This window comes from Mustela lutreola, chromosome 2 (genome assembly GCF_030435805.1).
Source record: "Mustela lutreola isolate mMusLut2 chromosome 2, mMusLut2.pri, whole genome shotgun sequence".
In the NCBI taxonomy this organism is placed as follows: Eukaryota; Metazoa; Chordata; class Mammalia; order Carnivora; family Mustelidae; genus Mustela; species Mustela lutreola.
Genome location: NC_081291.1, coordinates 100313378 through 100338935, shown reverse-complemented (window position 1 = coordinate 100338935; position 25558 = coordinate 100313378). Strand labels below are relative to the sequence as shown.

The window sequence follows — 25558 nt, the reverse complement described above, 5'->3', positions numbered from 1 at the left end:
AAAGTAGCTCATATCAACAGGTTCTCCCTGCAGTCTGCTCCTTGACATTCAGCACTCACTCACTCACACTGAACCAGAGGCTATCACCATGACAAGGGACCAGAATGGAACCTGGGAGATGGAGAGTAATGACAATTTTGAAGGATACATGAAGGCCCTAGGTAAGGGAGAGACCAGTGGTGGGGGAAGAGGGGAACTTTGGGAGAACTATGGTCCAGCCATCTGGACAGTGCCACCATGGAGATCAACAGATCTATGTGCAAACCTCGCTCTTTATTTGCTAACTATATAGTAATAGGTAAGTCATACAAATTCTCTGAATTTACATCTGTAAGTGGGGAATAATAGAAATGAGATGATGTCTGAAATGTCCATAGCATAATACCTGGCACAGAGAAAAGACATGTGAATAGAGGGTACACACACACACACACACACACACACACGGAGTAATACCAAACTTGACAGGATAACACAGTAGCTCTTTTGCTTTTGACCACCGTCTCTTAGATCACCAGTTGGACCAGGTATTATCCATGAATGGCCCCTGCATTGCTCTTGCATCAGGCTTGTGGTGGGGAAGCAGACAAGGAGTGTCTAAAAAAATTTCTCAGCCAGAGAATATCAGACCCACAGAAGGCTAGGAGTGGCTTTTGTCAACAGATCAAACAACTCACTGCTTTACCTGACTTCTAAACTGGACTCCAGGCTTGATCAGTATGTGTCCTGAGTCGACTCTTGCAGGATCTATCATGGGGCTAACAGAAATCACATGAAAACTGTGGGAGGAGCTGATGTGTGTAGCAGATGCCATGGGCCAGGCACTGGGCAAGGAGCTTTGGCTTCTTGTGCTTATTTCATCTTGCAACAACCTCTTCATCATTTTTCCACCTTTAGAGCTCTCCACATACGGAGCTCCTGGTTGGAACCTCCCCACTGCTGGGGCTGCCTGTGGGGTGAGAGCCTTAATAATTTGGATAAGATGATGAGAAGTCTCATCAAGAATAGGAATTGTGGAATTTCCTGTGCAATTAACTTCTAGCTTGATGAACATTTCTACCGTGAATGAGGAGAATGTTCAGTGAATGAGGAGAGCTGGGACATATTACACAAATTATAGAGACTGGAACTTTCTTCATGTACTCTAGGCATGTTTCCAACACAGAATTGCTTTCTTTCTTTTTCCTGCTGGCTATCTGAATTTTACCACAAATCCTTGGGGGATGAGAGGGAAGGCACAAATCCTCTTACCAGAGCCCCAGTTCTGCTGTGCTGAGTTTAGTACCCTGAGTGGACAATAGAATGGAAAACTGATTCTATAAATGGGCAGATGGTCTGGACCTTAGCTCAGAAGTATAATTCTGAGCAAGATCATGCAGGTAAGGAAACCAAATCAGAGGGGCCAGCCCAGTTAAGGCTTGCTCTCTAACCTTGATCAACTTTTTAACCTTCCAGAACCAGTTTCTTCATCTGCCAGATAGTAATTTTCTGGCCTGGTTTTCCTCACAGCTTGCTTGCTGTGTCCAAAGAGAGAGGAGGCAGAAGCTGAATGGTCTTTTAGGACCCAGCCTCAGAAATCATACAGCATTCTGTATTCTATTGGGTTGAAGGAGTCATGAGCCCACTGACATTCGAGGGAATGATACAGAGACCCCCATCTTTCAGTAAGAAGAATGTCAAAGTCACATGGTATGAAAAGCAGGTAGGATGAGAACTATTGCTGCAGCCATTTAAGTAAATGCAATCTGTCCCTCATGGGACAGTGGGTGATTCCATCCCTTGGGTCCATAATAGTAGAGCAACAGGAAGCAGATGTTATGTGTGATGTGGTGGAGGGAGCTACTGTATGCAGGTCATTCAAGGCTTCCTAAGTGCTGGGTGGGGTTTGGAAATGGAATCAGGTATGACTGTGCAGGCATGTGTGAAGGCCAGGCCGGTAAGAACATGGTGTTGGGCAGAGAGAATAGAACAAGTTGTATTGCCAGAGGTGAAGTGCAAGGAGGAGATAAAAGAGCATCAGAAATGTGACAGATCAGATCTTGAAGGTGGCATGCCACCACGTATGGACTTCATCCTACAAGGAGAGGAAGTGTCTGCAGAGGAGAGAGAAGTCACCAATGCTCACTCTGACAGCCAGGGGTGAATAGATCTGCAGGGACTCTCAGAGTAGTAAAGAGGTTGTTGTGATGGCCCTGGGAAGACGGTGAGAACAGTGCCAAAAAGGTGGGCAAGGTAAAGTCTGGAGTGGGAAATAGACTAGATTTGGTGACTGGGCAGGGACCAGGCAGGGAAGGAGCCTAGAAAATGAAACACCATCATGTAACTCTAATCAGTGAAGATGTGGACATATAATGGAATGTGTGTGTCTTAAAAATGCTCAGTTAATGTTCAGTTTAGACATCTAGGAATTCTTTGGTTCATAAATTGTAACTATTGGGAAAAATCCAATTCTTCTTTTGGAAAAGAAGGTGAGGGGAGCCATCTTCTATGAAGAACATCTTTTCATTTAAATAAACATACACAGATTTAAAAGAGCAGAGGCCACTGCAAAAAGTCCTAGTAGGTCTCTGGAAAATTCTACCCGAAAGGATGCAGGCTTAGAGGCTGAAGTCAGGCAGCTCTCCCTCTGAATGATTTCTGCCAGGAAAGGTTTCCTGAATACCCACAAGATTCCAAATCCTGTCCTGATTGTTTAGGAGCCACGGTCCAGCTTCCGAAGGGAGCACATGCCATGATAGGCATTATCAAGCCATGGTAAGCATCTTATCAGAAATGTATATATATTATTTTACTTAATTTATTCAGATTCAACAAATGCATTGAGCACCTGTGACATGCCAAGAACTGTTCTAGGCACTGGCAACATTGTGGTCAATGACGTGACAAGTTTCTTGTCTCCTAAAGTACATATGCTAGCAGCAGTGAGAGAAAGTGAATAGTTTAAGGTAGTGGCAAGAGCTTTGAAGAAAGTAAAAAGGACTTCTTGAGTGAAGAGCTTTGGGTGGTCAGAGGAGGCTGTCTGAGGAGGTGACAAGTGAGCTAAGGCTTGAATGTTGGGAAGTTGTGTCACAGGTACAGGAGTCAGCAAATGCAAAACTTCTGGGTGTGTTCAAGAAACACAAAGGCTGGTGTGTTGGGAAGTGGTAAACAGGGGGAAGGTGAGCCCTTGTGATGGAAGACAATCTATCTTATTTATATTCTTTAAGGATCATTATGGCTATAATGTAGAGAATGAATCATTGGAAGGCAAGACTAGAAGCAGGGAGGCCCATCCTAGGAGGCAGCTGTGTTGTTCAGGCAAGAAGTGATGGTGGCTTGGGCTACTAGTGCCCAGGGGCCTGGAGAAGAGAGGACGGGTTAAACATATACTTTGGAGATAAAGCCAACAGGGTTTGCAGAAAAATATGAAACCAGAGGGTATGGAAGAAATGAAGATGGCCCAGGCTTAGGGTTGAACAACTGGGAAGATGGTGATCCCATAGGCTGAAATAGAGAAGACATGGGGAGGAGTGAGTTTGGAGAGCGGTGCTGAGTGGGGCAAAATTCACTAAGACTTCTGTTTCGCATATTTGGATTTCAGATGCCTGTTACAAATTCAGGTAAATTATTAAAATTGGCATGTTGATACAAATCTATAGCTCAGATGATAGGGATTAAGATGGAAGAAATGTTTTCCATTTCACAAGATGAGGAATCTGAGCCCAGAGAAGTAAAAGGACCTTCCCAGGGTCACCTGTGGCTGATGTTACTCAGCCAGGAAACCAGTCTGCCTGCTTCTACCACCCCAGTTCTTTCCACAGCACTGTTCTAGGTGCAGGTACTAAGCATGGGGTAGGGGAGAAGGAACTTCATTCTGAGCAAGGTTTGTTTCTCAAACTCAAAGTTGTCACTCAAGGTCCCAGGGTGGAAATTAATTACCAAATGAGGGAGAGGGAGAGAGAGAGAAAGAAAAAATGTCCGATGACCGAAGAAGTTAGTTTCACAAAATTTGGATTTCTGCTAGTGCTTAGAGTTCAAAGAAGTTATATACATTGCCATAGTCTTTACTTGAACTACATGGTATCTGGTTGGACTTTTATTAATTTTTTTAAAAAGATTTTATTTATTTATTTGTCAGAGACAGAGAAAGAGAGCACAAGCAAGGGGAGTGGCAGGCAGAGGGAGAAGCAGGATCCCTGCTGAGCAGGGAGCCTGATGGGGACTTAATCCCAGGATCCTAGGATCATGAGCTGAGCCAAAGGCAGACGCTTAATGGACTGAGCCACCCAGGATTCCCTGATTGTACTTTTAAACTTTTGAAAGTGCTGGGAATGCCGCAGTAGAAAAGCCCCCAGTGAAGATCAGTTCAGCCCTTTCCTAGGCTTTTCTGAAAGAGAGAGAGAGAGAGTCCCTTCTCTCCTCCCTTGTATTGGCCGCATCTCCCCCTGCCTCCATCCCAATAGTGAGTACTAGAGTATGAGTGGGGTGGGGGTGGAATAATGCAGAGGGAGCAGTGAGGCACCTCAGGGTCTCCAGGCTGCCTCCATTGTCTAGGAAAGGTTTTAAACATATTTGGAGATGCCCATGAGAGACTGGAGGAGGCAGGCAGGGGCCAGTCCAATTTCTCTCTAAATGTGTTATCTAGAGGAAAAGACATGGAAAAAATTGCTCTTGCACTCTGCTTCTCACAGTTGCCTAAGAGTGCTGATGATATGAGAATTAAGGAGTCCAGGTTTGAAGCCCATCAAAGCCACGGCTGAAACGGCTGAAATGGGTCTCAGATTTCACATGATGAATATGTGTGCGTCTCTCTCTTTAATTTACAAAGAGTGCCTGCCCTTTTAGCCTGCCACTTTAGCTTTTTTCACAAGCATATTACAAAGCATTGTAATGGTAAGTAGTATACTCATATTTCAACTTTATGACTTACATTGTTCAAAATGCAGTTATGGAAAGTATGCTTTAATAAAGTCACTTCGGTGTTGTTGTTTTCTTCTGCAGTAGCTACACGCCACATATATTATTCAGAAATAGCTTGCCTTTGGACCTTTTCCTCTGAGATAGAAATTCATTTCACCTGGCTATAAATCAGACTCGAAGATACCTTTAATCCAGAAAAGCAGATAAAACATACTCGATAACCCTGGTGTTAAAATACCATATCAGGAAAATAATTTTCTCTACAAAGTACAAAGAGGAAGTGTTTTTGTAATCTGTGTGTGTGTGTGTGTGTGTATTCTACTGCTGCAGTTAAACCTTTCCTTTTGATTAGAAATATCACGAATCCACCAACAGAACACTTGGCTCCCTTCCCTGGGGTGGAGCAGGGGTGACATGATTAACTAGCCTGTGCAAATGCTAAAGGGTGGCCAAGATGCTGAGCCATTTTTCAATCCAGAGAAGCAGCAATACTTGATTCCATTTGCATAAAGCCTCTAATAAGATTCCCCCGGCACTGGTCAGAAAGATTGACAGGGGCTGGTGTGACCAAGATAAACCAGTACTCTCAGCAATAGGTATTTTTAGCTGTGATCTGCCTTTCTAGGCAACCAGGAACAAGCGATAATTTTTGTTAGGGGAGCCTTAGTTGTGAGTGATAACAGAATTTATTTGTGGGCAATCAGTCAGGAACTCTGTCCCATGGGTAACTCTGAACCCACCACTTAAATTCTCTGAGCCTTGACTTCCACAACCTCTTTGAGGAGCACTGCCATCCTAAATTTTTCTGTAATCCCCAGTTCTCCCTTAGTTGTTTTGCCTGGAGCACTCCTCTTTGTTTCACCTGGTTAATACTGGCCTGTGGTTTTCTTTCTCATCTCCTAACTACTGTTTTGGCATCATGGTTTAAAACAGCATGGACCTCATGAGTGGGAGATAAAGTTGTTTCTACCCACTAGCCAAATTGCAGCGAGGAAGCTGATCCATGCAGAGAAATGTTTGGCCAGGCTCGATAAAATGCCAGGGCTCCGCTAGTGAGGAAGTAGATCAGCCACCATCCTGACTGTTCCTTCGGAGTCCAGAACCCTTACAGATGCATAAATATGAACCAAATATTTTACTCTGGACTGAAAGCCAATCTGGCCGCTGTTTCACCTAAACAGAAAAGGCCAAGGGGTGGTGGCCAATGTGCTCAGGATACCCACAAGCTCATTGGTACTTTGTAAAGCATTATACCATCATTTTAACTGAATCCTTCAATAAATAACATTGTGAAATGAGCATTCTTTCCCCATTTTTAAAAAAAGATTTTATTTATTTGAGACAGAGAGACACACATAGCTGGGAAATCTGGGGCAGAATTTATACCTGGACCTAACCCTCCCTCTTCTATACCAATGGTTCTTAATTTTAGCATGTACAGAATCACTTGAAAGTCCTGTTAAAACAAGCAGCGCCCAACTCCCAGGTCTAGGGTAAACCCCAGAATTTACACTTTTTTTGTTTTCTTTTCATTGTTTTATTTTACTTGCCCTCCTAATGCCCATTGCCCAGTTACCCCAGCCCTCTTCCCTTCCACCCACTTCCCTTCCAGCAACCCTCAGTTTGTTTCCTATGACTAAGAGTCTCTTATGGTTTGTCCCCCTCTCTGATTTCATCTTATTTTATCTTTCCCATATTTATTTTTTAGGGTAGCTCTATTTTTAACTTTCTTTTATGTTCAATTAGCCAACATATAGTACATCATTAGTTTTTGATGTAGTGTTCAACAATTCATTAGTTATGTATAACATTCAGTGCTCATCACCACACATGTCCTCCTTACACTCATCACCGAGTTATTCCAACTCCCCAACTCCCTCCCTTCTGTAACCCTCAGTTTGTTTTCCAGAGTCCAAAGTCTTTCATGGTTTGTCTCCCTCTCTCATTTCTTCTCGTTCAGTTCTCCCTCCCTTCCCCTGTGGTCCTCTGCATTATTCCTTATATTCCACATGTGAGTGAAAACATATGATAATTGTCTTTCTCTGCTTGACTTATTTCAGTTAGCATAATCCTCTCCAGTTCCATCCATGTCAATGCAAATGGCAGGTATTCATCCTTTCTGATGGCTGAGTAATATTCCTATAGTGTAATATATTGTATGTATGAACCATATCTTTATTCATTTCCCAACCTATGTTTGTAAGTCACTTCTTAACTTTTATTTTCTTTTTCGCATATATGTTTTATAGATTTATTTCCCATACTAACCCATTTTTCACTCTATTCATTTTTCTCGTGATATATATAAGTTCTGATTTCTTTGCAATTTTGAGATATAATGTCTTCTAACACAGAGACCAAAAATCAAGCAGGAACAGGCAGATCACCTAGCTTTGTCCACTCTGATAGATTATAATCTGTCCCTACCTCTCCCTCTTATTTTTCTCTTTTCTTTTTTCTTTCTTTTTTATTCTTTTGGATCATCTTGGCTTTGATGGCATATCTGTCGTAGCTTTTGACCACTTCAGATTTTTTTGTAGGTACATTTTGCTTGGGCCGTGATTGATATTTTGGACTCTGTACATTCCCTCAACCATTCCTCAACATAATGACTAGAAGGAACTCCCAACAAAGGAAAGAACCAGAGACAATGTCCTCTGCGGCAGAACTAATGGACATGGATATAAGCAAGATGTGAGAGAGAGACTTCAGGGTAGTAATTATGAAGTCAATAGGTAGGCCTGAAAAAAGCATTAGCAACAATATAGAATATCTAAGGGCAGAAACGACATCTAATCAAGCTGAACTTAAAAATGCTATGGATGAGATGCAGTCTAAACTAGATGCTCTAACACCTAGACTAAATGAGGCGAAGAACAAATTAGAGATCTAGAAGATAAGCTGATGGAAAGAAAGGAAGCTGAGGAGGATAGGGATAGGCAGCTAGAAGCCCATGAGAACAGACTTAGAGAGATCAATGACACCATGAAATATTCCAATGTTAGAATTATTGGAATTCCTGAGGGGGTGGAGAGAGAGAGAGAGAGAGAGAGAAAGAGAGAGAGAAGACTAGAAGGTATATTTGAACAAATCATAGCTAAGAACTTCCCTAATCTGGGAAAGGAAATAGCATTTGTGTCCAAGAGGCAGGGAGGACCCCTCCTAAAATTAATAAAAATAGACCAATACCCTGACATATACTAGTGAAACTTGCAAATCTTAGAGCCAAGGAAGCTACCCTGAGAGCAGCTGGGATAAGAGATTTCTTACTTATGGAGGGAGGAATATCAGAATAACATCACAGCTATCCACAAAGACCTGGCAAGCCAAAAAGGGCTGGCAAGACATTCAGAGTACTAAATGAGAAGAAAAGGCAGCCAAGAATACAGAATTTACATTTCTAAGAGGTTCCCAGGTGCTGTGATGCTGCCGGCCCAAAGACCTCACTGTGAGAACCACTGTCCTAAACTATGGTGATTATTAAACAATCTGGGTGTGTTTCTTGAGCACCTACTCTGTGCCCAACCCTGGGGACAAAGAGCAAGAAGACAGCATTGTTCTATCCTCATAGAGGTAAGATTTTTGAGGGAAGAAAAATCACCCCCATGAAAAAAAAAAAAAAAAAAAAACCAGAGGGGACTATCAGGCTGTTTCTCCTGGGGGGTAAAGCTGTGTGGTCCGAAGACCAGGTGAGAAAGGAGGCAGGGAAAGAGTAGAAGCGGCCAAGAGCAGGACTGGGACTGGGTCTTATGAGATTTGCAGAGCTAGGAGGAGAGCTTCAGGGACTTAGGGGGCAAACACACAGGGCATACCTGGGAAAATGCAAAGGATATGGAGCACAGCACCCTGTGAGATCAAAGAGCTTCATAATGATGATTACAATGATGGCAGCAGCTACCATTTATGGGGCCATTACCACAAGCCACCAGACACTGGGCAGAACTCTTCACAAACACCATCAAATTTAATCCTCAAAGCAACCTGATGTAGTTCATAATAGCTCCACTTATGACCACTGCTTTCTCCTGTTTGTAGATCTGGACTCAAGGGTCCAACCCTGGGACTGAAGCTGGACACACAGGTGTCACCTGACTCACTAGACTGTGTTTCTGGGGCAGAAGGAGAGAAACAGGAGTTGGACTGTGACATGCTAGCCCTCTGCCTGTCACAAGCATGTGTTTATACTGACAAAATATGGAAAACTTTTAGCAATCTTAAAGAAAGATTAATTTCTAAGACAGAAATACTTGACCACTTAGTCCTGTTTAGTCTTTTTCCCTTCCAAACAGGCCAGAAGTTGCACTGAATGGAGAAAATCAAACAGGATATAGTTCCATAATTGCAGGGCCCAGGTGACTGAGAGAAAGCCAGAGGGTTTTGTCAGCCCTTTCTATACCATGTTCTATGGAACACCAAACCAGCTGGGTGGGATGTTCCACCACAGGGTGGGCCTACAGCCACATAAGACTGGGAAAGTCCATATCCTGCATCCCCACTTTAGGGGTTGCAAAACATCTTTCTTAGATTGAAGTTCCTCAGTGTAGAAACCAGCTTCTCTTCGTTTTACCTCCTCACTTTCCAAACAGTTGATCATGAGCCACATTTTTTTGGACCACCTGATGACCTATGAAGCTGAGGACCATGGCAAATGCAGTGGGGTACCTATGAATGGTAGCCTAGAATATTCAAATCACAAAGGGCATCAGAGAGAGCTTTTATCTAATTCCATGTCCTGTGGCCTCATTGCAGGCTCTGTGTCTTGCATGTCCCCAGGTACAATTCCTTAAGCCACAAAGCAGAAGCTAAATGAGTTATCAGAAAAAGACCAGGAGTTAGAGTGTGACTGATTCAGCTCAGATTTCATAGGGAACCCTAAACCCAGAAAACAACAGCATTTGGTGAAGATGGTACATTAGAGTGTAGGGAAACATATACTTCCCCAAAGAGGGAGGTGTCCTCCAGCTGGATCTAGAAGTCCCTGCAGCTCCAGGGAAATTGTAAAGAAGTGTCACTCAGGAGTTACTGGTATTTGAGCAGCCAAAGAAAGTGCACAGACTTGGGTGGTCTGACCTTCTGACAAGATGGGCCAGCCCAGAGCTTGTGGAGCACTATGCTGGCCCTGGAAATTAATCATTCTGAGTTCAAATTCCACCTTTATCGCTTCCTCGCTATACAACCCAGGAATAGTGCCACAGCTTCTCTGAGCCAGTTTCCTCATTGGTAAAATGGAGATAATATAATGCTTACCTAATGGGTTTGTTGGGTGAACTTTCTCAAGGGTGGTTCCACCCTGGGGGCATCATTGCTCTTTGGCTCCAAGGTGTCTTAATTACCACTCCAAATATTACCGAGGCTCCACACAGAGTAACCTCCAGGTCATCTGACCTAAAATTCAGTTCCAATGTTACCCATAAGATTAATTCTCTTTTTGACTTTCCTGGACTGCAACTTGACTCCCAAACTAAAAACTCATGTTTTCTCCTCCCAACCTGATCTCTCCACACATATCCACCCAATTATCAAACCTTGTGATTGCTTTTTCAGCTATGCATGCTTAGACAAGTCACTTAACCTCTCTGGGCCTCCATGTCATCACCTATGGCTTGAGGAGTAGGTGCTTAAGTCATGGCTTTCAAATTTCTTAAACCATAGAAATCTCTCCAAACAGCCCCTTATGAAGAAATCCAAGATCTAAAACCACGCAGAGATTCTAGGTCTGGGGTAAGACCCAGAAATCTGTAGTTTTTATATCTTCCCACAGGATCCTGATGGGACCCATTGGTGAATTCTTAGGCATGACAGGTTCTCAACCAATAGTCAGGAATGATATTTCAGCAAGACACTAGCATTCATGCACTAGCTCATGACAACTTGAATTTGTTTTTCTTTTCAACTTAGGAAATGGGTATGTAATTATTTTACCTTCTGGGCTGCCTGATGTTGAAATTATTCCCATTATGATAAAGCCTGACTATACAATTTCAGGTCCAAACGCCAATCCAGAGCACTTCCCTATGCAGATATGATACTACTGTGGGTTCCCAGCTGTGGCCAAACTGCTGGTCCAGACTGACGTCCAAACAGCCAACTTCAGTCTCTTCTTGGTCCTTTAGGAGGAGAAGAGTGATAGTAACTAAAGAGATCCAGAAGATGAGTCAGAAAGTAATGAGAAGAGAAGATGAGGGAAGTGATGCTTGGCTACAATGGAAGGGCAGCAGAAAGGGTGGGGGTAGGCCAGTAGAGGTGTCAATTCTCCATATTGCCAGGAGCTTCCTAAACTGCTGATGGTAACCACTGGTCTTCCTCATGGGCACAATAGTATCTATCCCCTGACAGAAAGCACATAGTGCGAAGTTTTATTACCCCTACCATAGAGATGGGGCTGAGATTCTCAGAGAAAGAACACTCAATTAGTCTGAATTGTTCTTACTCTTGAGGTCATTATTATCTTTGGGTTATGATAGAACCAGTGTCAGTATTTTTAAAAACTTCCAAGTGGAATTTCTGAAAAAAAAAAAAAAAGTTAAAGATTTAGATTGGCATCCAAAAATATCTGGAGAATTCACAGACATAAAGGGGATCCAATATGATTTTAGCTAGATACTAAGAGCTTAATGATGTTTGTGGCAAGTTCCAGAATTATCCTCTGTTTTAAAAACCTATTCCAGGGGCGCCTGGGTGGCTCAGTGGGTTAAAGCCTCTGCTTTCGGCTCAGGTCATGATCCCAGGGTCCTGGGATCAAGCCCCACATCGGGCTCTCTGCTCAGCAGGGAGCCTGCTTCCACTTCTCTCTCTGCCTGCCTCTCTGCCTACTTGTGATCTCTGTCTGTCAAATAAATAAATAAAATATTAAAAAAAAATAAATAAAAACCTATTCCACAGGACAGTGACTTTTTGGCTTGGGTGACATTTTATACACAACCAGAAGTTAGCGAGAAATTTGGCTCCATACCTAGCTTCATACTATAAAATTCAAAGCTTAGTAAATGAAGCACCCACTGAAAAGCACACTCCCTTTTGCATACTAATAGTCTCTGAGAAATGAGTACATTTTCCTTTAAAATACTTCCTAATACTAAATACTAAAATACTTCCTAATACTTCCTCCTGATTTTTAAAATGAAGATACAGTTAAAGATAAAAAATAGTTAAAGGGCTCTCTAGTGAGCTTAATCTTCAAACATCCATTTCCATTAGTCTCAATCAAAAATATATGTGAAAACAAATACTACTGATGTATCAATTTTCAATCTGTCATAGCAATACTGCTCAAAGTGTGATCAATGACCAATAATATGAACATCACCTTGGAGTTTATTAGAAATGCAAACTCATGTCTTGCTCTAAGACCTACAGAGTTAGAATGTATGGACCAAAGCCCAGGGATCTCTTTGCATGAATTCTCTTGGAAATTCTGATGCATGCTAAACTTTAAAAAAGAACTGCCTTATTGTTGGTCAACATTTTGCAACATATATGTGTATCAAATCATTACATCATACCACTTAAAGTGATGCAATGTTATTTGTTACTTGTATCTTAGTTAAGCTGTGGATTAAAAAAAATCTTCTATAGAATTTGGTGGGAAAAAATCAAGACAAAGTAAAGATCTAAATGGAGTAAATGTGGCAAAATCTGATAATGGTCGAACTGGGTAAAGGTTGTGTGGAGTTCCTTGTACTCTCCTTTCTGCTTTGGTTTGTTTTAAATTTTTCCCAATAATATAAATATGAACAATCATTCATATTTTCCTTAAAAGCAACAAAGAAATCTCTCCACAAGTATTTATTAAGTGTGTGGAATATGCTTAAAGTTGTCCTGGGGGCCCATAACTGAGGCAGAACAACCCAGCTAAGTATACCCCCAATCTGCTTTAAAAATTGAGGTGCGCATGTGTCCTTAGAGGTCATGGATATTAACAAAAGGCCCCTTTTACCCGTGATCTAGATGGTTATTTTAAAGTGGTCTTTTTTCTTTTAAACCATGAAATCTTTTATTCAGCATACTCTTAGGAGGAAATCCAATATGTCAAATAGAATGGAACTTCTCTGGGGGAGGGGTTTGTGTGTGTGAGTGTGTGCGTGTGTGTGCATGTGTGTTTGAATGCACACACCTACTGAGAGTTGCAGCTCAGGGCGAGCCCTGCCTGCTGCCTCCCCCTCCCATCAGGATTCCCGAGGAGGCACTGAGAGACCCGACATTTCCAGACAATTGACTGAGTTGCGCAAACTGGCTTTGTGTAATACAACTCTTGTTTCCCGTTTGAGCAAAGAAACGTGGGCTGCCCATGGTCTGTGTCTCTGGTCCTGAATGTTTGGCCTTGTTAAAGAAATGAATGAGTCTGGCTGAGCACATCATAACCTCCACAACTCCCTTTGCCAACAGATATTGATTTTGCCACCCGCAAGATCGCAGTACGTCTGACTCAGACAAAGATCATTGAACAAGACGGCGATAACTTCAAGACAAAAACCAACAGCACATTCCGCAACTATGAGCTGAATTTCACTGTTGGAGTGGAGTTTGAGGAGTGCACGAAGGGCCTGGACAACCGGACTGTTAAGGTGAGGACCTAGCCTGGCCATTTCAACTCATGTACTCTGTCCAGAAGCCGGCCATCTGGCTTCACAATGAAAATATGACAGAAACAACCAGAGAGGGATCAGGAGAGGGGACCAGAGTGACTTGATACTGGCAATAAATAAGCATTGGAAGCTCAGCAGGAAGAAACAAGCCAGTTTCTACACTAAGCTTATAAATGAAGGTGAGACAGAAGACTGCCAACCTTTCCAGGACCTGGGGTAGGAAGCCAGTTCCTATGCCAACATGGGCTTGGTGGGCAAGGCCAATATCACAGGGAGTGACAGTGATTTCGAGAGCTGGGTAGCACAGCTCTTCATCCCAGGGGCAGCCCCACTCAGCACCAGCCAGGCCTTGCCTTGGAGCACAGGGCCCTCATGTTAATAGGTTGCTTTTTTCTTCTCAAGAGATGTTGAGAACTCACACTTTTTATATGAAATACCTCAATTTTGGTTGGTCCCAACTAATTTAACTTGTCTGTTTGTTTGTTTTTTTTAAAGAAAAATGCAATGCTAATCAGAAAAAGTCAGTGAAGAGGTCAAGGTTTTCCCAGTGCTAGGCACTTAGCAAAATCTCTAGCACACTGATGGCTTCTGTTCCAGCACCACCTTAACTCACATCATAATTGAGTAAATTCTCCATTCATCAAAAGCCCAGATTTCCAGCCACTTGAACTGCTCGGCTATTATAGGGAGGACCCTGAAGTAAGCAGACAACTCTGAGTACACATGTGGGGGGTTATCTCAAGGCCCAGGAACTGGACTCTGCAGGAGAAGCAGACCCTCGCCCAGAGGAGCTGCTTGTAAATAAGGCAGAATGACAGCAGCAGGAAGAAGTGGGGTTGGGGTTAGGGGGCAGGGGAGGCAGGGTAACAGCAGGTCCCCCTCGCCTTTTGTGTCACCACGTAGTATCATAATCCAGTGCCCACACTCACACTCATGTACCTATCTTTGGTTATCTAAATCCGATTATCCCTTGGTCAGTCCCCACAAACAGGAATGCCAAGAAAAGCAATCTCAGTCATATTTAAGGATTCCCGCATCCTAATCTTTTTTTTTTTTTTTAAGACTTTATTTATTTATTTGAGAGTGTGTGTGAAAGAAAGAGAGAGAGAGAGAACACCAGCAAGAATGGGGGAGGGTCAGAGGGCGAGGGAAGCAGATTCTCTGCTGAGCAGGAGCCCAACACGGGGCTGAATCCCAGAACCCCCAGACCACGACCCGAGCCAAAGGCAGGTGCTTAACTGACTGAGCCACCCAGGTGCTGCCCACCCCAATTTCAGTCTTAGCATCATGTAAGAATCTGGTGGATTATGCAGTCCAGGGAACTTGGGAAGACTTCTGGTTTGTCATTTAACATGGTTGCCACTGACTGCTCACTGTCCAGGCCCATGCAGTTTATACAACTGTGTATAAACATATACAAAGTCCATGGGTAGCTTGCATACTTACAGTACCTGCTCTCTCCATGCCAGTGCAGCCACCAGGATCTCTGTCCTGGCTCCCAAAATGAGGGAGGACAGTGCTGCATATCCTATCTGCAAGTATCTGTGTCCTTAGCCGAGCAGTGGGCCAGCCCCTCAGAGTGCCATAAGGAAACAGAATCCTCCACCTTTCCCATTCCTTTTCACCATGAGCCCCACTCACTCCAGATTCCCACTCTTCTCTGGTGCTTTCAGGAGCTAATCCAAAGTCAGAGGTCTCAAATCTCCCTCAAAGCAAGGGAGCTCTGGCTGCTCTTCTGCAGTGGGGAGAAAAGCTGTCATCATTCTCTGGTGATCACTGTAAAGCCAAGAGAGCAGGACACATTTTATTTCTCCATCAAGTTGTCCTGCAGCACCGATAATCCCAGCCATCACATCAAGGTTGAATTATATTTAGTGCTCCTTGCTAAGAAAAGTGGGAAATGAAAAGCACTTTAGAAATGCTTCCATCAGAGCAATCTTGGCATAAAAGCTGAAGCTTCCAGGCTCTGGAACAGCCCCTTGTAGAATCCCCTCCCTGAAGGGTTGATGGATCGACAAGTCTTCTCTGAACTGTGTGGCTGGAAGGCCAGTCCCTCAGACACCAGAATGAATGGGAAATCTGTCTCTGGATTTTTGCATCACTCTGCTGTTCTAACCTCATCTGTTCACAATGATTCATTTTCCTTCACCTTTCCATTCTGGATGTGGGCTGTGGAAAAGCAGGCCTGTTCTCTCTGACTTCTTTCATCACCTTTGATAGCAGAGAACTCTCTCTTCCTAAAATAAGTTACATCCTTTCAGTCCTGACCATTAGAGGATTCTACCTCTCAACACCTACTCTCATGTCTCTTTGCCTTCTGTTCCATACCCCCGCCCCCGCTGGAGCCCTGTCCTCTCCCCAGAGTCAGTTCGGAGTCCTGCAGAGAGAAAGAGAATCTCACTTCGCACTTCTTATCTCTGCCTGACCCACAACAAAAAGTTGGGGCTTATACACACATGCACACACACACATGCGCACACACACACACACACACACACACACAGGAGACTGGTGGGGCCCGAGAAGCCCCCAGGACAGAATTTGCCCGTCTCCAGCAAAAGGGTGTTCCCATGAGAATCACAACCAAAGCAAATGTCCTCAGGACTCCCTACTTGTTGTAATCTGACTGGAACCCTCAGCTGGAAAAGGATGATAGGGAGCAGGTGAGTATCTCTCTCTGATTAATGTCTGTGGCTGCATGTGGTGGCACAGCTGAGGGCACACAAGCTGTGTGTCGTGTGCATGTGCACACACGAGCACGTGTGAGTCTGTATGTGTGTACATGCACATGCGTGTGTGTGTGTGTGTGCGTGTGCTGCTGTAGTGCTCATGCTCTTACTCTCCAGGCTGCTACTTCTCAACGTCTCTGTCACCCTCACGATCCCCTCTGAGAACCTCTCCATTCGGCCATTTGGAGGAGACGTGTGTGGGTGTGGGGTTGGGTTGTAGCAGAGGCAGAGTAAGGCCCTAAAGTGCCCAGATCTATGCCATCCCACAGCAGGGGTGGTGACACCATGTGGGGTCAACACTTTGAAGGACCCAGGGATCCCCCCTTCCTTCTTCTTGTGGGTATGATATATTCTTCACTTACCCTGGTTTGTTTCTAAGAGGATTTAAAGCCCTTTTCAAAAAGTACACAAGCTACCCAGAATAAAATTAAAAAGAAGTAACAGATCTTCATGTGCTAGAATAGCATGCAGGCATAGAAAGGAATGGAACACTGATACACACTGCATGACCTTGGGAAATGGAGCAGTCAGACACAAAGGCCACATATTGTAGGACTTATATGACACACTCAGAGTAGGCAAATCCCTAGGGGACCCTGGGTGGCTTAGTCAGTTAAGTGTCTGCCTTTGGCTCAGGTCATAATGCCAGGTGCTGGGATCGAGATCGAGACCTGAGTTTTCCCTCTCCTCCTAGCTTCTGCTCCCCCAGCTTGTGCTCTCTCTCACTATCTCTGTTGCTATCTTTTTCTCTCTCAAATAAATAAATAAAATCTTTTAAAAATTACTAGGCAAAACCCTAGAGACAAAAAGTGGTTCCTAGGGCAGAAAGAATGGGGAGTAGACTGCTGATCGGTGCAGGGTTTCTTTGGGAGGCAATGAAAATGTTCTGGATTTAGACAGTGGTGAGTTTTACAACTTGGTGAATATACTAAAGATCACTGAATTGTACTTTAAGAAGGTAAATTTTATCGTATGTGAATTATATCTCAATTAAAAACAATAAGTAATTGGGGCGGACAATCAGGGCAGGGGAAAGCAGGCACACAATGGTAGTTAAAACAAATAATGCCACTGTGGTGTCCATGAGAGCCCAGGAGCTGCAGCCTTCTCCAGGAGGCCCCCACCTGGAATTGCTGGAAGGGATGGGTGCTGCCAAAAATCTCTCTTGTGGGGCGCCCGGGTGGCTCAGTGGGTTAAGCTACTGCCTTCGGCTCTGGTCATGATCTCAGGGTCCTGGGATCAAGTCCCGAGTCGGGCTCTCTGTTCAGCAGGGAGCCTGCTTCCTCCTCTCTCTCTCTCTGCCTGCCTCTCTGCCTACTTGTGATCTCTCTGTGTCAAATAAATAAATAAATAAATAAATCTTTTTAAAAAATCACTCTTGTGCAAGGACAAATGTTCTGGGAAGGTTTAAACATGTTCATGGTGCCCTTCAATGTTCTTAATTTAAAGAACTATTATTTTCCTTAAAAAAAAAAAAAGACTCTCAAAGGACTGATTCAAATTTACAGAAAAGTTGCATGAAAATAGCAAAGAACATCTGTATACTCTTTGCCGAGAGCTACCTACTGTCAACATTTTGCCCCATTTGCTCTATCTTTTGTACATGCTCTCTTGCTATTGTATACATATTTTTTTCTGAACAATCTGATGTGTTATCTCTAAGTAATTCAGTGTTTCCTATGAATTAGGATATTCTGTCATGTAATCACAGTGTAGTGATCCACTTCTGTAAATTTAACATTGAGACAGTACCTTATCTAATTTCCTATACAAGGCTATTTTTAACTGTTAATTTTGGACACCGAGAGAGGGAAATGGCAGTGTGGGCCCAGATTCCTTCTTTAATTCTGTTCAGTGTATCTTCTTTATCCTCTGACTCAGAAGCAATGGTTTTTCTCACTTATCTCCATCCCCTCAATCTCAAGATCTTTCAAGTCAATTGAGCCTTTTTCAAAACCTCCTCTGACACAAGGATGAAGGACACCAACTGAAATTGAATTGTGGAATTTTAGTTCATTTAACCCCTCTCTCTTCTTACTGTCTGTTTTATGTAGGAGTAAGGCTGTAATATTGTATGTATTACCATCATTCACTAATAACCAATTTACTCAAGGTCAGAATAACTTTTAATCTTGCTGCCTAGTGATATTTATTAAAAGAAAATATTAGGACAGGTCCTTGTGCACCAACATTTTTCTTTTTTTTCCTTCTACAAATTTGCCAACCCCCTACTACATGAGAGACCTGGGTCAGGAGCTATGGGTAAAGTAATGAATTAGAGCCCTTTCTGCCATAAAAGATCTCGCAGTCTCATGAAGAAGCAGACAAGTAGATGGACAGTTACCATCCAGTGTCCATATTGATGGTCATGTGTGCATTCCAGTGGGACCATAGAAATCAAGGCAAGGAGGCTGGCTGGCTGAGTCATTGTCAAGAATCATCATCAATGAAGAATACATAGGCTCATTTATTCTCCCATGTGGATTTACTTCAAGATTCCATTTCAACAAAATAACTCAGTCACAGAGTCATTCAATATTGCTCACCAAGCACCTTCTCTGCTGAGACTGGGGTTGCAGAAATAAACAACCAACATGGCCTCTTCTTTCACGGAGCTTATTGTCTAATGGGAGAAATAGATGCTAGTTCAGTCAATGTGTATTAGGATGTGTAAGGCAATGTGGGCTGGGGGAGGGAGGCTTAGAAGACACAGTTTTTGCCCAAATAAGATGTCATCCTTTCTCATACTTTTGGGAGGGAACTGAGTCCCAACACCAATAATGGGCAATGACAAATGAATATTCCTTTCTCATCTATTTGGGAGGAAATTCTGGAATATTCCAAACAACATCTTCCTCCCAGAGGAGCAAGGAAAGCAACCTGTGAATTAAGCTTCCTCAAGACATTCAAAGATGTGAGGCTTCAGATGGCTCCAAAGAAGGAGGAGACCTATTTTCTTTAGAAAACGTGTAGAATTTTATTGTTAAGTAAATTTAGGAAATATTAATACATGCAGATGGTTTAAGAAAATTTAAACAGTAAAAACTGAAATTTCCTTCCCAAACTGGCCCCTGCCTCTCAGTTCTTTCTTCAAAGAAAATCACAATTAAGGGCTCTTTTAGTTCCTTGCAAGAGAACATATGCAAACATAGGCATGCGTTCATATTCCCCCTACCTTGTCTTATGCACATGGCCATCCTCCTAGCTTTTTTAACCTCATTATACATTATGGAGACTGGTCTCCTCCATAGGTATAGAACCGCCTTCTTCTTTCAAGGGCTGCATGGCATGGTTGAACCACACAGACTTAAACCAGCCACCCACTGATGGAATTTATGAGGCTTCTAGTCCTTTGTTGTAACAAACAACACTGCAATGTGTTGAGGAGTAAAATGAGGAGGGATAAAATTGTACATAAAATATACCATATGGTCAAGGTCAAATATTATTTTAGATGGAGGTAGATTTATCAATCCGTGGGAAACAAATTTGTCCCAAAATATAGATCCAAATGTGCAAGGACAGTGTATAAAGAAGCACTGGTCAGTTCGTCACCAGCTAGGTTTACAAGATAAAAAAGAAAGCAAACATTTGATCCTTAGCATAATATTGTTCACAAAGGCGTAACACAGTTTGCACATACTTGGAAGAAAACCAGCTGGCATCAGGATCATCCCCGAGAAAGGACAGGACTGACAAAAAAAACCACTGTCTGGATAGGAATGACATCATCCTTCAGGAGGCGCATGTGCGGTCCTCATCTGGGCTCAGAGGTGGGTGGCCCTGGAGAACCACCTAGGGGTAGTACAAATGGTTCAGAGGGCGGTGCTAGGAGGAATAAAAGGACAAAAGAGAAGCCAGAGGAGTTGGGGGATATAATCTGTAAGTATGATCTGTGCACAGGAGTTTGAGCCTCTTGGGGTTCTTTAACTTGCTGGTCAGCTCAGTCTGGCCATCCAGCATGAACTCTGCCTTCTGTTGCCTCCCCACCTGCCTGTGTTACTAGCCAGTCTGCATTCTGCCCGCAGGAAGTCCAGGATTGGGAGAAGGGCCACCCTTCTGCTTCTGGATAATGAGGATGGCCCTGGAACCATCTGTTGTGGTCCCCTGCTAGTCAGGTGGCTTCTCTGCCTATATGATTGTCCCACAATAGGCAGTCCTCACCATGTGTTTCCTGTAGGGAAAATTCCCAGACGCAGAATTTCTAGGTCAAAGAGATATAACAATGTTATATTTCAAGAGGTAATATAAAATTGCCCCGCAAAAGGATTCATACCAATTTATATACCCACCAGCCATTAATGGAGGTGCCTGCTTCTACACACTTCCTCTAGCTCAGTGTGTTATCAGACTCTTTGATCTCTGACCGTATGATGAATTGTATCTCAAAAACAGCCTTAATTTGCATTCCTCCTATTATGAGTAAGGTTGAATATCTTTTCTTAGGTTTAAAAGCCATCTGCTGGGTTTTAGGTTGTTGTTTTTTTTTTCCTCTCTTGTAAGCTGTTGGCTGTGTCCTTTTTTAAATTTCCTATTAGGCTAATGATCTTTCTCTTATTAATTTATAGGAGCCCTTTATATATAAGAAAATCAGGTCTTTGATATGCGTTACAATTATTTTTCCCAGTTTGTTCTTCATCTGTTGACATTATGCTATTTTGCCCTTTGAGAAATTTTACATCATTTATAGTCAAATGTGTCATCTTTTCCCCCATTGATTTGGAATATTATCTTCACCATATGGTAAAATGGGAGAGTAGAATTCTTTTTTTAAAAGATTTATTTACTTATTTGAGAGAGAGAGGGCATGAGCGAGGGCAGGGGCTGAGGGAGAGGAAGAGAGAGGACCTCAAGCAGATTCCCTGCTCAGCAAAAAGCCAGAAGCCGGGTTTGAGCCCATGACCCCCTGAGATCATGATCTGAGCCGAAATCAAGAACAGATGCCTAAGTGACTGAGCCACCCAGGCACCCCTAGAATTCTTTAAAAGAGAACAGGAGCAGCCACAATGAGCTGGTTTGGTGGGAATGGAGGGTATATGTGGAGAGTCTGGCAGATCTCGGCTTGGCAGAGGCTGAAGGCTCCGCCCTGTGGACAAGCAGGAACCCCGCAATGGCCATAGGAACCACAGCTGCCGGCTTAGGTTTGCTCCGTCCCCATCAGGACCATCCATCTGATTTGCCTGGGAAACTGTCATTGCAGACGCTGGTCACCTGGGAAGGTGATGTCCTTGTATGCGTGCAGAAGGGGGAGAAGGAGAACCGTGGCTGGAGGCAGTGGGTTGAAGGGGATAAGCTGCACCTGGTAAGTCCCAGGGTCTGCCCGGGTCCCTTCCCTGGTGCTTCCACAAACTGCAGGTTCACCTCCCCAGGTGCTCTGACAAGAAAAATGGCCCTGCACTCCTCCCCCGAGCTTCAGCCACACACGTGTGGTCATATTGTCAGAAAGCCATTCCCACCTGGCTCAGGGGACTCCAGGAAGAAATCTATATGGCTGTCTCTGTGAACGACTGCAATTAAAATGAGGGTTCAAACTGCTGAGTTAGGAAGCCGAGGTCCAAGGAGAAATGCACACAACCTATGAAAGACCAGCTAAAGAGAAATGTGAGGCCCAGAATGAAGATGACCCAAAGGAGGATGGCTCCAGGCCTCCTCACCATTATAAGAGCCGGGAAGAAGAGGAGCGGGAGCAGGATGGATAGGGGCAGGTGGGCTTGGGAACCATCTCACAGACCACAGGCATTGGCTTCTCATCAGCAGGTGTATCCACGTAATCCTGAAATATTTTAAGTTAACTTGGTATTAGAAAGAGCAGTAGGAACAATGGCTGGTCTCCTGAAATAAATTATATGTGTCTAGATAGCTACATTTTTCAGTCTTCAATCTTCAAGGCCATTTATGTGCCCAGCATCCCAACAGTGAGGAATCTTTCACTCCTTCATGTATTAAGTCACTCATTTGTTAGTCAGTCATGACTTCACCTCTGGAGTCAGGCAAGCACTTGGCCCCAGTGTCAGTATTCAGGTCACCGTTGTGCCCTTCAGAACCAGACTGGCCTCACCTGAGATCTTTATTTCGGAGGCATTGTCAACTGGTGATAAATGGAAAACATTCACCATGTTTTCCATTGACGGTTTTCCCTACCTGCTCTGGTTTGGATGATGGATTTTTTTAATTGGAGTACAATCCCCAGTGGTCCCTGTGGCTAAGACAATGGATTCATTGTCAGCTGTAATGATTTTGCGGCCATCCCCACACTCCTATTTTTCTCTCCTCCCTCAAGGAGTCATGAGGTGCAGGTAAGGCCTGGGGGCTCCCTCCATCTGGATCAAAAGCTGCATCTTCTCTGCAAAGGCAGGCCCAGGGGAAGCCCTTTTGCAGCCCACACCCTGTCATCCTGTCCTTACCTGGGATGCCACCAACCAACATTCTAGTGACCAGAGGCCAGAATGCCCAGAAAGCACAGAGTGACAGCCCACCAGCCTATGTATTCCCGGACTCTTGCCTTCCAAACACTTCTCCCCACTAGATCCTTTCCTTTTTCACAGCTTCACTGCCTTTTATAAATTAGGAGATGTTGCTTTAATCACGGGAGTAGGAAAAATCCCGCCCAAGAGGGTAATTTCTTTGCATTTTTCATTTTTATAGTTGTTCAAGCTCAATTCAAGTGTCAAAATCAAATTACTGCTACCTGCAGGGCATGCCAGCTGATGGGGTCTATGAGATGCACTTTGCCCAGAACAACTAAGTGTCCTCTGTACTCCAGCTTCCCCACCCCCACCCCAACTCAGACACCAAGAGTTGCGGTGGGGCACAGGGAGGCCTGGCCTGTGAGTCACTCACCCACTTTCTGACCTTGCAGGAGCTGACCTGCGGTGACCAGGTATGCCATCAAGTGTTCAAGAAGAAGTAATGGCCACCGTGGGGCCTCTGAGTCTGGGCTCCACACTCCCCACCAAGCGTTCTCTATAGGCTTTGGGAAACAGCCTTGGGGACCTTCCCACTCTTGACAGAGCCCATTAAGAAATCTGGAGGGGATTTAAATAGAATGAATGTGTAACCCTTGACAGACATATCCTTCCTTCTTTGAAACCTAGCATTAAATGAAAAAAACAAAAATCACTCCCATACTTTGAAACCCTTTATACCTATATTCTTTTATTTCTAGAACTGTCAGTTTTATCTATAAGCAAAGTGGTGATGGCTTGGATGGTGGTTCTCTGGGAAGATTTGTTGTTATAGTTGTTGTTTATCTTTTTGTTTATTTTTGTTTGTTTTTTGTTAATTTGTTTGTTTGGGGGATTACTTTACCTGGAAACATTGTCTGGCAAATTTAGCATCCCCTTCTCATTCTTAACGATTGCCCTTTGAAATTCATTCCTTTGGATAACACAGATATTTCTCCAGAGTTTATTTTAAGACACATATGGCTTCTAGTTCGTGCTTTGTCTTCAGCAGCTTGGGAAGAGTCACTTGTAAAGGTCTCTGCAGGTCTGCAGGACCAGCTGCACTTGGTCCAGCACAGCCCTCTCCCCTTCAGCACTGGGCAGAGTGACACCCCTGCAGAGGACTCCCAAGCTCTGACAGGAAGCCTGAGTTCCAGTCTCGCTGCTCCACTTAGCTGGGTAGCCATGGGCGCATCATATGGCCCCTCTATCCTTGTTTTTCTCTTCTATAACATGGAAAAGACAAAAATAGCCTCTCTTCCACGGGGTCACTGTGAGGGTAAGCCAGTCAATGCATACGGAATGCTTGGAACTTGGCCTGACCCATGGCAGGAGCAAGGTCCCTGCTAGCTCTGGTCATTATGTAAAGTTACTCCCTCTAAAACCCAGGGGTCCAGATGGGTGGATGCTAAGTAGTGATGGGTCAGTAACTCTGAGGCCTCTGGTGCTTCCAGAACATTAGGTTTGTTACTCTGAACAGAATTGTGTTTTCCTGCTGGATACACAAATGGAATAGTGCACCTGGGAGAGCAGAGTGGTCATCAGGGACATATTTATGGTGAATCAGTCATGGGGTTCTGGGAAGGCCCTACAGGTCAAAGCCCTTTCCTTCCCCTGCCCTCTGTAGCAGGCCCTAGAATCCCACCATTAGGCGAGCATTACCTTTGAAAAGCAGGCTATTCCCAGAAAGGTAGCGTGTGGTGTTGGCCCACTCCAGTGTGACTTGAATGAACAGATCATTCATTGATCCTGAGCATCCTAAATGAAACTGAGGACAGAGAGTAAAGCTGTAATCTGGCCATGTGGACCAGGGCCAACCTTGGCCTAAGCCCTGGTGACTAGGCAGCCATGCCCTGGGCCTCTTGGCAAGCTGTTCTCCCCAACAGCCATGCTGTGTTCTGGCAGCAAGAAAGCCAAGGAAGTGCTTGGATGGAGTTTCTTGCTGACTGGGGAGGTATGGGGATGGGGGAGGGAGGAGGTGCCCCCATATGGATGCTGGGGAGGAGGGGAGCCTTCCCAGGAGCTGCAGTCTCTTGGGGGCAGGCCAGGAACCAGGTGCAGAGACTGATAAAGTGAGCTCTTTGTCCCCAGCTCCTCCGGAGCTTCTCCAGGAGCCTCAGGTTCCCCTTTTGATGCCCTCTCTTTGTCTTGCCCTAGCCCAGCACTGCCTCAGTAACTTTTGATCCTAAGTTTTCCAAATTGTATTCTATGGGATGTTACCCACCCCTTCCCCCACCTGCCCTGTGAAAAGGTTCATGGTCAAATGAACTTTGGAAATTCTGAGCACTATATCTCCTTCTTAGAAATTCAGAACAAGAATTCCTGTTTTTAAAGCTCTGAAAATTCCTGCAGCATAGAAGACAGACCTTAAACCCTGGGGCCCCCTTATGCACAGCATTGCACCCCTGCACAGTATTTTGGAAACACTGACTGTTTCTTACATGGCAGAGCACTTTTTCAATTACAGGTAACAAACAATAAACTTGAATCTCCCATTTCCAAGTACAATTTTCCCAGTATATGCTCACTACAAATGACGAGTAAGTGAATGGATTGGTCGACATGTGGTGCAAAAGACCCATGGTGGCTGTGTTCGTTCTACTGATCCTTCTTTTTCAACAAAGATGCACCTACACTCGGAAGCAGTCGCGTTTGAGGTCCTCATTTCAAAGCTGGGTGGATGTTCTGGGCCTGGGGTTGTCTTCCCACCCTGCGTGCACTGTGGGGGAGATGGGGCAAGTTGCCTGCTTCCTATTTCTGTTCCCTCGGCCTATTTCAAGACTAAGCCATGACAGGAACGCATCCCTCAGCATGCACAAGGCTGTTTAGGAACAGAGTGGAAGGGGTCGCCTTTGAAAACCCATTTTACACTGAGGCGGGGTGGGGCTGCTGGGAAAGACTC

General features: G+C 44.1%; 1 protein-coding gene across 1 annotated transcript; it reads left to right on the top strand.

Moving 5' to 3' along the window:
- On the top strand, positions 1-23332 carry RBP2 (retinol binding protein 2). The gene is made up of 4 exons (XM_059162775.1): positions 1-161; positions 13285-13463; positions 21414-21515; positions 23073-23332. The coding sequence occupies exons 1-4, from the start codon at positions 89-91 to the stop codon at positions 23121-23123; spliced, it is 405 nt and encodes a 134-aa protein (XP_059018758.1). The 5' UTR covers positions 1-88; the 3' UTR covers positions 23124-23332.
- The last annotated feature ends 2226 nt before the right edge of the window (positions 23333-25558 follow it).

Coding starts and splice junctions, on each gene's coding strand:
- RBP2 (XM_059162775.1), top strand. CDS start 89: ATGACAAGGGACCAGAATGGAACCTGGGAGATGGAGAGTAATGACAAT. Junction 162..13,284: donor AGGATACATGAAGGCCCTAG/GTAAGGGAGAGA, acceptor CTTTGCCAACAG/ATATTGATTTTGCCACCCGC. Junction 13,464..21,413: donor TGGACAACCGGACTGTTAAG/GTGAGGACCTAG, acceptor CTGTCATTGCAG/ACGCTGGTCACCTGGGAAGG.